The sequence below is a fragment of the Lissotriton helveticus genome, chromosome 7 (assembly GCF_964261635.1).
Source record: "Lissotriton helveticus chromosome 7, aLisHel1.1, whole genome shotgun sequence".
Taxonomy (NCBI): domain Eukaryota; kingdom Metazoa; phylum Chordata; class Amphibia; order Caudata; family Salamandridae; genus Lissotriton; species Lissotriton helveticus.
This window is the reverse complement of record NC_136068.1, coordinates 286,089,156-286,102,840: the sequence shown is the minus strand read 5'-3', so window position 1 is coordinate 286,102,840 and position 13,685 is coordinate 286,089,156. Positions and strand designations below refer to the sequence as shown.

Here is a 13,685-nt window from a genome sequence, read left to right as displayed (position 1 = left end):
GGGAATGAAAAATTTAAGTAATCCGACAGACCTAAATTCTATATCATTCTTTGGTCAACGTCCATCTTGGTGCATACCACCACATTATTGGCATATGTGCCAAGGTGGCTGATGGGACTTCAGAATAGTTGCGCTGCCCGCTGTAATATCTTTCCTCCCAAAGGATAACTGTATAGTTTGGGTGCCTCAGGGGAATCCCCCCATACTCGCTTGCATATTTACTCCATTATGTATCGATGTTCTGGGGTCAATCGTTTTCTTGGTATTACTTTACCTTTTGATTAAATTTTTCACGGCTGATCTTCTTCATAGGTTCAGTCATCATGCCATTGAACATTCTAGAAAAGTGGGAAATTCAAGAGCATGACATTAGTATTTTTTTCTTTGAAACAACAGTCTTAAGCCCCTTTTGTGTTGGTAACTAATATGCACGTATGCTACATAATGCCAACAACAAAAGTAAGTGCTAAGGGCCAATGCTACGGTGTATAGTACTCTGGTACAAGGGACACGGACTGTGTTCCAAGATGTTTCCAAGATATATCAAACTATGTAATAAACATACACAAATCACACAGAAAACAGAAAACAAACTTTAGGAAAAGAATTGGGATTTCCGTCGTAAAGTTCAAATTTAGCAATTAACATTCTCGGATTGGACAGGCACACGGGTATAACATTTTCAAGGTAGCTACCACTGAAGTATTCATGTGAAACCAAAATGAACTACCAAAATGAAGATTGACAGAAGGAAAAAGATACAAATCAAAACTCAAGTTGAGGAACATTTAATGGAACATATGTATGTGGGCTTTACTCTCACTAAAATGACCAACCCATAATGACTCATTCTATGGACAACCCATTAGAAAATCCAGGATGTTGTGTTTGGGCGGTGGAACTTGACAGGGCACTGGCAGGTTTTTAGTGGTAGAGAGAGATTGGTCCAGAATCACATGTGGTTCTGCTCAAGGCCTGTGCTGGGATAAGCACTGGCGTTTTTAAAGTGCAGTGATCTACACGTACGTCACCAGACCACATGTCCTCCTGGATGTTACCCACAGAGTAGCTATACAATGATATAAGGGGGTGAAAAAATACAAAGGAATGTTTGGGAACATATGAAAGAGTATAATCAATTTTGAACATGATGATCCAGATGAAAATAGTCATATATTTACACAGTTGGTTCTGCTTATTATGGGACCTCTCCCATATCCCCTTGACTGGGACATACGAGGTCAAGATAACCCCAAGCTCTGCCTCCTGTCTGAACTCCTCCAGTCTCCCCCTCTTCACACACTGTGCTTTCAAGCTGTTCGTCCCCCATAGGACTATGCGTGTTTTGTTATGAGAAGCCGCTGAACTTAGCCCACACATAAATTGTTGGACTGTTTACAAACCCCCCCACATACCCAAACTCTCTACCTCTTATTCTACTTTCATGCTTCGCCACTTATCCTTATAACCCCCGGGTGTCTGCCTAACACATTAACACTGAAAACACCAAATGTTAACAAAATGTTGAGGTAAGTTCTTTTGTCTTAATGTCTTCTTGTGATATAGAGATAAAGGTGGTCAGACCTCCTTTGGCCTGGCCTGACTTAGAAGGGGTGGCTGGGACCGAATAATATGCATACCCATCAATGTAAGGCAGGCCCTTGAGCCAGCTCTTGATAGATTATGGCATAATATTTTACCAGCGTTCTTCAGTCTTGATTTTCTAGCTTAGTATACAAACCCACCACCTTCCATGAGATAATACTTAAAGTCGTTGCCTGGTTAATCCCAAAACTCATAGGGGCAGATTTACAAGCCCCTTGCGCCACTTTTGTGTCCCTTATCCCCATGTTAAAAGGGACATAAAAGTGGCACACAGGGCTTGTAAATCTGCCCCAAAGCTTTTTGTGCAGGTGTGAATATCGTTAGGAGTTTTGGGATAGACTCACTAACACTAAAAGTGCACTTTGGCCATACACTGGCAATCCATGTGCTGCTTTGCGCCAACATTTGTACTGACTATGGCGGGATATTTTTGGCCACGGAGTAGCTGAAAATACGTTTTTTGCAACTCAAAAGTAATGCTACCATAGGTGATACCTTCCACCATAACCATCTATATAACGGGGAACTGTTGATATAAAATGGCCCCAGATGAATAACTTTTAACACGAAAGCATGATGAGAATCTAGACAGGCAAGGTGGAAATGTTTCTGATACTCACTCAATTCCTCCAATCAGTTTGACTTTGACGTCCTCAACCTGTGAGCTGCAACTGGTGATAGTGAAGGAGGGAAGCCCATCGCTGGTCTTTGTGATATTGATGACAGCGTTGACGCAAATTCCATCCAGGTTCAGAATGCTGGATCCTTCGTCTTTCCTGGAAAGGGAAGATAAGGATGATAGTTAGAATGAGTAGTGGTCTATGAATATCTAAATAAAAGACTGCAATGCAGGAACTTTATTAATATTTCTCATTCACAGCACTATGCATGTTTAAGTAATCATAATATGTCATGGTATTTATCAGTCTAGAGACAATTTTGAATTTTTATTTAGAACACTGCAGCTGTCTGAGATTTTGTTAAAGACAACATCACCACCATTCAGGCAAATTAATTCCTGATATTGTCTTTTTACTTGTCATTCTAACAATGGTTATGAGAATCACATTACGGTCTTTCGTCGCTATTTTTTTCGGTTAAAGTTGATATTAAAAAAATAAAACATTAGTTATATTGTTTCTCTCACAACCCCCATATTTTCGTCATTTTCTTAGGTTGTCTCTTTAGAGTTTCTACTGTATACATTTATTGGGTGTTTCTGGCAGTTACAAAAGAATTTACACCTAAACAGGTGACCCAGAAATGATCTACTGTATCAACATCTAAATTAAGTAGCGAAAGGCTTTGGTGAAGTTTGTGACAAAAAGCATTTTTAATGGTCACTCATGCTTTTCTGTTTTTTCACCGCGTATTGGTAATGGTGGCTCAATATCCTTAGAGTAATATTTTATACATCGATGTTTACTCCTTTGACTCACTATTCGCACCTTTCTGTCTCTTCTTTTCAGTTTTCCTTTGCACCATTTGAGTTTTCCTTGCACATGGCACCTTCTTTGTACATCTGCCTCACATCACTCTCTCCACTGCACATCTGCCTCCCATTTTTACATATCACCTTTTTTCCTTGTACATTATCTGCTATCCTTTGCCTTTATGCTTTCTACGGAAATTCTTACCTAACCCTGGTTCTCTCTCATGCACCGATTCTCTGGCACCTGGGGAAGCCCCCCCACCCAAGAACAAACCTATCAGAGACGTGGACATCGAAAGCAGGAGCTCCCCATCCCTCTAGAAGCCACATCACCCTTTGTGATGGTTTTCTCCAGCTGCTCTTGATGCCTGCTGTTGTTTGCCTCCTAGAGCTGGCAGGTTTGCTTCCCCCAGAATGGGCCAACAAGCCCCAGCACACAAAGAACCATTGATTTACTTGCTTCCTTTTTATACCACTGCTAACTTTACTCAGGTTGGCACTTCACTCATATACTTGCAAATGATTTCAGGAGACATTATTTTCAGCGTCCTTAGTTTTTGTAAAGACGCTGTTAGGTTTAGAAACAACTGCAATTAAACCCCATTGGAGTATAGGAAATTTGTCATTATTTGTACCTTTGCAGGACCTTTTTTTACAGTGTATTTATTCTATGTATTTTTAAACTGTTAATACCAAGGATGATTTTTAAACTGGTTGATTTTGAAGTGTGTGTCATGGATTGTACTTTTATGGTCTTTATTTCAAAGATCAAATAACGTTTTTAATATATATATTTATGGTTGACTTGGTGTTTGGGCTTTATTAAATAACACTTGCACCAGTACTGGGTTCGTCTCGTCTTTGCTAAATTGCACCATTGAAGACGTTGTATGCCTCATATATATATATATATATATATATATATATATATATATATATATATATATATATATATATATATATACGAACAGATCACTCTCCAACTTCCTTCCGGCGAATAGAGAGACACGAACCACTGGAAGGTATGGCTTGATGTTGATTTTATTCCTCAAAATATGACGCGTTTCGGAAGGCACTAGTCCTTGCTCACATATATATGTACCGCTATGTTTCATATAATACCCACAAAAGCCTAATTGTAGGCCACGCTTACCACAACGTAAACAGAAACGGAGAGCTGGAGAGCTGAATTGCTCTTCCACCCACTAGATACCAAGCAGTATCATCTTTAAAAATCTATTCATTATTTCACTCTGTAGCACAATGCAAAATGCCAAAGGCTAAATACCCAGGGTAACTAAACCATAATTCCGATGAATCACAGTAAGCCTAAGCAATGTGTGCAATGATCAGCACAAATCTGAACGAAACCTGTCAAGGGTGCAAATCATCCACACTCCTAAACCAATCCATTTAAGTTTCAGCAGGACGGCCTCACTGACAAAATTTATCAAAGCATTCATTGCATCTGATATTCCACCCACCACAAATTAAAAAATCCAGTCATCAGTTCTATTCCCACCACAACAGATTATTTAGAGAACTAGCCCTGTCATCTCCCTGCAACTCTGCAGATGAATGTTGCTAATAAATATTTCAACAAAAGTAGGGCAAGTATTAAAAGGTGGGGTCAGAAATGTGACTCATGATTGGTCCAAAGCATAGCACTATTGGACAGTTAGAAATGTACTGCCCTCCCTTAAAAGAATATATTAGACAAGCCCAGAAGAGCATCCCCTTTGGTCCAGATTTAATTAGCTCTCAAACTGCTCTTGAGAACTACTCTAAATATTCTAGGAAATTACAGAGTTGAGATGTTAATCATTACTCCTGTCATATCAGCCCAATACTGCTCAAGCCTGATGCTCTCAACTGAATTTTTAGGGAAGTTAGAACTACTTCCATACAGAGTGCATAAGTGGCCACCCAAAGGGCATTATCTTCTTTCACAAAAGTGAGTCTTGACCAAGGCCCTCATTACGAGTTGGGCGGAGTACAGCAAGCTATTTACTACAAATGGTAAATACCTTAATTCTGTGTTTTAATTAGAAAAACAAGGCGTGAAACTGACAATTGTTTTTTAACACTAGAATTCTGCATGTTTTTCCTTTTTTCCCACACTTTTTCTCCCAATAAATTTCAGCCAGATAGCCATATAGGATATAGGATAGCATGAAAGAGTATAGCGTAGCACAGCAATAGCACAACCAGACGGGCGACAACATAACATGATATAACCTCTGTTTAAAAGTATTGGCAAGATGTAAGGATTTATCTGCGCAGCTCACTGGAGTATAAACAATCGATCTATATACTTTCATCAGTCAGATAAAAAAAGTTAAAGAAATACAAGGAAGATTTTTGGAAATACAAATGCAGCACTTCTCATCTGGAAAGCCAAATATTGTCCGGAAAACAGTGAGCAAGTAAATGAGAAGTTTTAAGGCACGGACAAAGGGGCATATTACCAAGGGCCATTATCGCCACATTAGCGGGACTTTTTCCCGGTAAAGCGGCGATAATATTATCGCCCTACTACCTAGCTGTCGCTAACACCAGTTAGCGACAGCTAGTAGGAGATAGCGATCATCTTGGGGCCGCTTTGCATGTCAGCGATATTTATCGCTAATGACATGCAAAGTGGGCGTGCCAAGATGTTAGCGACTGGAAACAGTCGCTAATATCGCTATCTCCAATTATCAACAAAGCCTTACTTTTGGAATTATTCGCGCTAAGCGCGAATATCTCCAAAAGCTAAAGCCTGCCCAGAGCAGTTCTTAGCCATGTTATCCAATGGAAGGTGGATAACATGGCTAAGAGCATTGTCACGATAATGCATGAATATCGCACATTTTTCAGCGATATTCATGCATTTCGCAAGATTTTTATCGCTTTTGAGATAAACCTTGATAATATCAAGGTATCTCAGCGGTAAAAATCATCGGAGCGTGGCGATATAATTTTAGCCGCTAACCATGCATAGCGATAATTATCGCTATTACCTTGTAATATGCCCCACAGTGCCGTCCTCACCATTTCTGGGGGCCGCATGATAGACACAGCTCTGGTCTGCAGAGACTGGTTCCCTGATGACCTTGAATAATTATTAAACAAATTGTTTTAAATACTGTTCGACTTTAATTTACTATTAATGTGGGTGATGTGTGAGAGTCTATAACAGATATTTTACAGATAAATGTTGTGCGTATTTTTCATGCAACATCTATAAAAAGCTTTTTTTTTTTAACAAATCGGGACCTCACATATCAGAAATGGGAGGGGGCACAACGATTATGGGTAGTAATCCTAGCGAGCTGCTGCTGTGTTTCAATATTAAAAACACACGTCATCCCCCAATATTAGATGTAAACACATTTAGAATTTAGACAGTGTGTGAATGTGCAATCTCAGTGACCTGTACAGAGAGGTCTTGAAAGAGCTGAAATTGGATCATAAATACAAAGCGTTCTTAACAGAGGTCCCCAAAATACGTTTAGCCCTGGGCCCCAACATCTTTAAGATGTCCCTGGGCAAGTTAGTTGATCATTAACATTGACTGCCTCTGAAAAAAGAAATTATAATAATTCCAAATTTGAACTGAAAGAGAATCGCTGAAGAGTTGTGCACTGAACTGGTTGGGGTTTTGCTTCCCCAAACTGTTCGCATGATATGATTGCCAAGCACGTGACATGACTGGTATACTTACACCACCCAACTGTGAATCTTCCATTTGTTACTGACTTCTGCCCTGCTGTTAGAGATTGTCACATGGATCCCAGTCCCCGGGATGAAGGTGATATTCGCGTCAGAAATACTGAACTTGTTTATTTTGATACTGCAAGTAAAGAAACGAAAATCTGTAAATTAGCTACAACCTCTGCAAAATTATGACAAAAAGCACAAAAAAGAGTAAAACGTAATCTCAATTCATGTTGGTGCTGCTTATGAGCATTGTTATCTAACGTGTTATGTTATAACATATTTTATTCTCTCTTTTACATTTTACTTTATTTTTTTACAGTCTAGTGTAGTCTAATTTTGTGATTCTAATGCCATGAATATATTTCTTTTGAAAATAAAACATAAAACTACTTAAAACATCCAACTACAAATTATAAGAAGCATAATTACCTGGCACTTTATTCCAAATGTTGGAGCAATATCTATTTTTAATTCAGTACACATTTTTTTATGTATTTAAAAAAACATTGACATGTGTAGGTTTATATTTTGAGGTGCTTTGGTAAACTACAGAAAAAATAATAACATTTGATTTGAACCGCTTTTGCGTTAATAATGCCACTCAATCGTTCTGTATATATATATATATATATATCTATATATATATCTTTTATATATATATATATATATATATATATATATATATATATAGATAGATAGATAGATAGATAGAGAGAGTGTGTGTTGTCAGTTTAGGCCAAAGACATTCCTACTCACTCAGTGACTTTATAGTCCACATCAACTTTGACGTTTGCCTTCCCATGCATGTCTTCAATTGGGAGAGAGGTCAACATTGGCTCCAGGTAGTGTATGGCCGTCTGAGCACCTGAAGAGGAGGAAAAAGTTAACATAAGAGAAGCTAAGCGAAAATTGAAGTAATGGGTTGAGCAGTCTGTTTTTCGGTATACGTTGAAGGAAGCTGAAAATACGAAATAATGTCAGAACTGAAAAGTCGCATATGCAACCAACATGACTCCTTGAGAAAAGTGCCCACCACTGACATCTTAAATCATATCCCCTTTAATAGCCCTCCGACATCTAGATGTTAGGGAAACGTTTGGACACAAATCATAATGATTTTTGGTGATAATATTCCGTAGATGATATCTGACTGTTGTTTTTAAGCAGCCTTTCCCCGCATTGGGAGAGGTTTGTCCCCCATCAATTTTACCTCATTCCCATCAGCTAATAGATCTTTAGCTTTCCTGGGGGCTTCCATCAAATAACATCACATTGGAAGAATGCTATGAATGTTAATTTTGAAGCCTGCTGTTATGCAATATGAGGTATTTACAAGAGGTCTGCACAGCGACTTTCTTTTACGCTACAGTGGTACAGGCCAGTGGCATAACATAGGCCCCGCAATCCTAGCGGTGCGGGGGAAAGCTCTAAGGGGGCCCCCTCAGCACAATACTATGGCCAGAGAGTGCCTAATTGAGTCTAGAGGGGACCCTCTACAAACCTTGCAGGGGGGCCACCTCAAGTTTAGTTACGCCAGTGGCACGGGCCTCTCAATCATATCTATGTGGCGACACAAAGTCACCCTGCATGCTTTGAATGGCCTCATAGATATAGAGTAAGGCAGCGCAAAGCACTGTCTTGTCTTACTTTGCATCAAGGAAGCTTTCCATGGGTGTTGTGGTGTTTTCCAACGCAACACCCATGGATTTTGATACTGCCCTAGATTTACAAAATCACTTAAAGCTGGGGCATCACCAAAACAATACACCTCCCTAGAGAAGGCGCAACTAGGAGACATGTTTTATTTCTCTTTGTTTTCTCCTCTTTTAATGTATGCTACTGTTAGATTTAGGGGTCTCTAGTTGGCACAGGTAGGTACTTGTGACAAATAGGGACCCTTGCCTCCAGTCAGGTTAAGGGGGTACACTTCTAAAATAACCCCTGCTCACCCCCTTGGTAACTTGGCACGAGCAGTTAGGCTTATCTCAGAGGCAGTGTGTAAAGCATTTGTGAACACATACAGTAATCTACTGACAACACTACAGATGGACACCACTCAAGTTTTATGGTAAAAATAAATATTCTTTATATAGATTTAACACAAGATCACAAATGACAGAAATCCAAAATACTGTACTTAAAATGGTAGTTTTAGCTTAGTTCTCTTTAGTTCTTAAAGTGCAAAACTTTGAGTCAATGTACCTTAAGATGTGACACGCAGGGCATTGAAAGTGTTGCAAGATGGAAATGCGGCAAAGATCCGGTGCAAAGAAATAATGACGTCAAGTTGTTCCTGATGCGGCATTCTTCTCCGATGTTGCGAGAAGTCTCGGTTGGATGCATCAGCTGCAGCGGCGACACCCTTGTACAGTGATGCGACGACAGCGGCTTTAGCGGCAACACTCTTTTCTGACGATGCGAGATGGTTCCGCTGGATGCGACAACAGCAGCGGCGACATCCTTGTTCAGTGATGCTACGGCAGCAGCTCCAACGGTGGCAAGCTTTTCTGTGGATGCGAGGTGCTTCTTGTGATGCGGTGCAATGCGACAGCTACATCAGTGATATCCTTACTCAGTGATGCAGCGGCTGCGACGGCGACACGCTTCTTCCTCATTGCGAGACGCTTCTCTTGATTTGGTGCAATGCGTCAGCTACGGTGGCGACATCCCCGATGTGATGATAGCGGCTGCGACAGCGACACGCTTCCCCCTCTTGACCCGCGCTTCCAGCTCCTAGTGACATGCAGTCCCTCTGAAGGCCCAAAACAGCAGGAGGCACTCCCGAAGAACTCTGGGGGGACTGGGGGTTGAAGTCTGTTGTCCCTGAGACTTCAGTAGGAGACAATCTCTTCTCTCAAGCCCTTGGAGACCCTTCACAAGTTGAAATAAAGCACACAAAGTTTCTTTCTCCTTTCTTTGGCAACCACTGTAGGGTAATCCCCCAAGCAGCACTTCAGCTTAGGGATAGTCTCTCCTCAGTTTCTTCAGGTTCCTCTCCTCAGCAAAGGTTTCTTCTTGTTGTCCAAAAGTGATCTAAATTCTTGGGATCAGGGTACCAATACTTACATGCCAAAATCCTTTGTCCTCTGAGGGCAGAGGGGCCTTTGCCTAGTCCAAACCAGTTCTGGAGCACTCTGTTTACATGACTTCTTCTTTCCTTTCACAGTGCAGGGCAGAAACATCATACGCCCCACATGAGGTGGAGCCAGCATTGTGGAGGGAAGGCACACCCCTGGAGCACTCTGTTAACATGACTCCTTCACTCCTTTCACAGTGCAGGGCAGAGACATCAGACGATAAACACGAGGTGGAGCCAGCATTGTGGACGGAAGGCACAGCCCTATTCAGGTCCCAGGTGCAATTCCTCCCTCCCATCTAGATGCAGATCTCTCTATTCACCACTGGGCTGACTCACCCTGTCTCCTGGAATCCCCCATCCCCTGTCACTCAAACAGCAGGCTTGGATGGTTAGACAAGAAAATACCACTTTTAGAAAGTAGGTAGAACACAGAAAGTAGGTAGAACACAGAATGTTAAAACCAACTTCACTAAAAGATGTATTTTATCATTCTGAGTTCGGGCATACTAAACTCGAATTTCTATCTAGTTCCCTGAGTAAGATTATTAGATTATAAGATGTAATAATCAAACTGCCCATTCTGGCCTATGGGGAATAGTTAGCCTTTCAATAGTGAAAAACGAAAATGGTTGTACTTCACTATTAGGACATGCCACACATACCAGGGCATGTCCTACCTTATACTTACAATGCACCCTGCCCTTGGGCCTACCATAAGGGTGTCTGATGTGAAGAAAAAGGGAAGGTTTAGGGACGGGCAAGTGGGTGTACATGCCCAGTCAACATGGCAGTATCAGACTGCACACAAGCTCTGCAATGGGCACATGCAGTGCACTGTACACCGTGCATAGCTTTCACCACAAGTGAATTTACAGTGATTATGCCTTTATCGCGCATGACTTTACAATGAATTACATTGTAAACGTATGAACGTTAAAGGAGTAGGCGTGGTATAGGCGATAAAGGCATATGTATGTTAAAGGTAATCAGCGTCTTTACCTCATTCAGCTGTGACGAAAGCCGAATACCTACTGCACCTGGAAGAAACCGGTGACAGGATAGACATCAATATGGCCTTGTTCCCCCTTTTCCTGCCATAGGTATGGGTAATGCACACAAGAGTGTTTTGGGACTCTGCCTGGATTGGGATTGGGAGTATGTTTTAGGGTTCAGGACTTAAATGCTCAGGGCTGGGGGTGAGTTTTTTAAAGGGCTGGGGGCTGTGGGGGGGGGGTTGCACAAGTGGGCGATTTGAGGACTCAGGGCTAGGATTGGGATCAGGAGTAGGATTGTGGATGCCGGCCAGGTGTGGGATTGAGTTTAGGGAGTGCAATGTAAAGCGGGCCGCGCCGGGATCTAGGTTTAGGGCTCAGGGTCGGGGTGGTTTTTCTATTAGGGGTGGTGGCCAGTGAGGTTGTGCCAGTGGCCAGTTTTAGGGCTCAGGTCTGGGAGAGAGGTGTTTTTGTTTTTGAGGAAAAAACATTTACTATGCATATGCTTTTACCATTTATGCCTTTACAACAAAATTCGTTGTAAAGGCATGCGTGGTGAAGGGATAATCATTGTAACATACAGTCTGGTAAAGGTAACGTGTGTAGCAGTACCCGCGTTGTGACTACTGCATTGTAAAGGCATGCATAGTAACCGCAAGCATGGTTCCATCATACAACTGCATGAAGGTGCCCCATCCTGCACAAAAATAATCCTGCCAACAACGTTGTTGCCCTTGCATTATGATGCAAGGGTATCTGCGTTGGTGCTAGGCAACAAATTGAGCGCTGGCTGATTGGACATGAATATGTCGTATATCATCAATACGGCCCATTCCTGTACTTTCCTTTTGACCTAGAGAAATGCAGCAAAGTGAATTGCTGCCCTTCCCTGCACCCAACATTTTTAAATGAGGACCCTAGTCTCCATAGTGAGAAAAAAGGATGTATTTGGCAAAGATGTACTAAAACCTGCATGGGTATAATGATTTTATGTATTATTTCCATAATAATTTTATTATAACAGTTTGTTATACTTACAGTACAGTTTTCTTTTTTCTCACCAATAGCTGGTCAGTACTGATTATACCACATTATTATCTTGAGACTACTTCCTTATTGTTTATTTCCACTATTTAAACAAATGTATTTTTTCACTTTTCCTTTCTTCATCTTTTTAATCTACTCGCGTTTCTTTATTTTGTATTGAATTTTCCATCAACTATTAAATGTAATGTATTTACAGTTGATATTGTTTATGACGTGTACGTTTTCAAAACACGAATAATTTTTATAAGAATTACTTACAAATATTGCATATTTTCAAATAATAAATGTTTGCTATTAATATTTTTCATTGCATTTATATGTCCTTAATAAAGCATATTTAAGTGTAAAATAACTGCCTCGTTATGGGTTTAAATTGCGGCAGTCACCAGTCAAATCCTCATCCTTCCAAGGTTGGTAAATTGAGCTCCGTTAAGGAGGGTAATAACAACCGGTGCCCTCATTAGTTCTCTCAAGATCTCCCCAAGCCAACATTTTTGAGCCACAGGAACACCTGGACAAAAACCCACGGCGAGCTATGAAACTATCACACTAAATGAGTATCATTTGGATGATCATGAACTTAAAAAGTTCTCCAGGGAGGGTTTCAGTGTTTCTAGAGAACGAATCTTGCCATGGAGTGTTTCTATGACAAACTCAAACCCCAACAGGAATACCACTTTTACAACAGTGAGCTATTAGCATTTTATTTTGTTTGTTGCTCCTCGTGCATGCCTTTTTACACCTAGAACAGACAAGCCCTGCAGGGACAGGAGAGTGTTCATTCAATTCATGCACCTGACATCACGTGACTACCTCCACCTAAACTCAAACGCCTTCTGCACCTGCATTAAAGGTAAGATGAAAGACCATGGGGCATATCATCAACGAGGCGATATAAAATTATCGCCGCTTTTGCGTCCATTTTCGGACGAAAAGCAGGGATTTCCAGCGATAATCTCACATTTGGTATAGCGCTTGGAAATGTATCGCTTTTGAGATAAGCGTTGCTAATAAAATTCCACGTTACCTGGCGATAATTATCCTAGCGCTAAGTGCGCTTAGCGATAATTATCACCAGTCCATGATGATATGCCCCCACATCTTGTTCGTACTTTATTTGAATATTTCTTAAATGGCAAGTTGTTATTTTACATGAGCTTATAAAGTGCCCTGTTTACTAAGCATGTTAGCGCTAGACTTCAGAGTTCATTCACAAAGGCAATGAACGAACATTAAGTACTGGAAATAACCAATATCTGGTAAAATAATCTGAGCTTAGTTCCTTGCAGATCACATTGTAACCCCACACCAAAAAACATACATTTATACTTATTATCTGTTTTAATATCGGACAAATTTGGGCAATGAAAATGTGATTGTATGAAGCATGTGATCTATCTTAGCAAATTAATGTTGTGCTGCATGCAGATTTGTACAAGGATTTTATAAGACTATAACAATACTACAGATGTTTGGCTTGTTCCACATTCAATCAGTAAAGATAAAGCTGGGCCCTAAGGCGGATAAAAAAATATGTCTAATTTTTGGGATATGATATGAGAGATCAGGTTTAGCTGTTACTGGTTTCCAGAATGTTGTGCCTTAGGAAGAAAGCCTTAGTCTGCCCTCTCATTTGGTTCTCACAGCAATAGCTTCCCTGGTGGTTGGCAATATCTAGGACATTGTTGGCCAGGCTATGTCTGGACTAGGCAGAGCTATGCAAGATTTTTTGGATAGCGACATACATTACACGTGAATACAATGAATCTGAATGGAACTCATTGACATAGATTGAGTTTAACATGAACAACAATATGGCACAGATTCG

The 13,685-nt window shown here is 40.7% G+C and overlaps 1 protein-coding gene across 1 annotated transcript in view; it reads right to left on the bottom strand.

Moving 5' to 3' along the window:
* Positions 1-13,685, bottom strand: part of LOC144768430 (BPI fold-containing family C protein-like) — a 72,685-nt gene that overhangs the window by 46,259 nt on the left and 12,741 nt on the right. Inside the window, exons 3-6 of the mRNA XM_078652076.1 lie at positions 7,496-7,604; positions 6,744-6,872; positions 2,226-2,381; positions 275-338 (exon numbers count right to left, since the gene is read on the bottom strand). Coding sequence (XP_078508202.1) covers positions 275-338; positions 2,226-2,381; positions 6,744-6,872; positions 7,496-7,604 — 458 coding nt within the window. The remainder of the gene's footprint in view (positions 1-274; positions 339-2,225; positions 2,382-6,743; positions 6,873-7,495; positions 7,605-13,685) is intronic.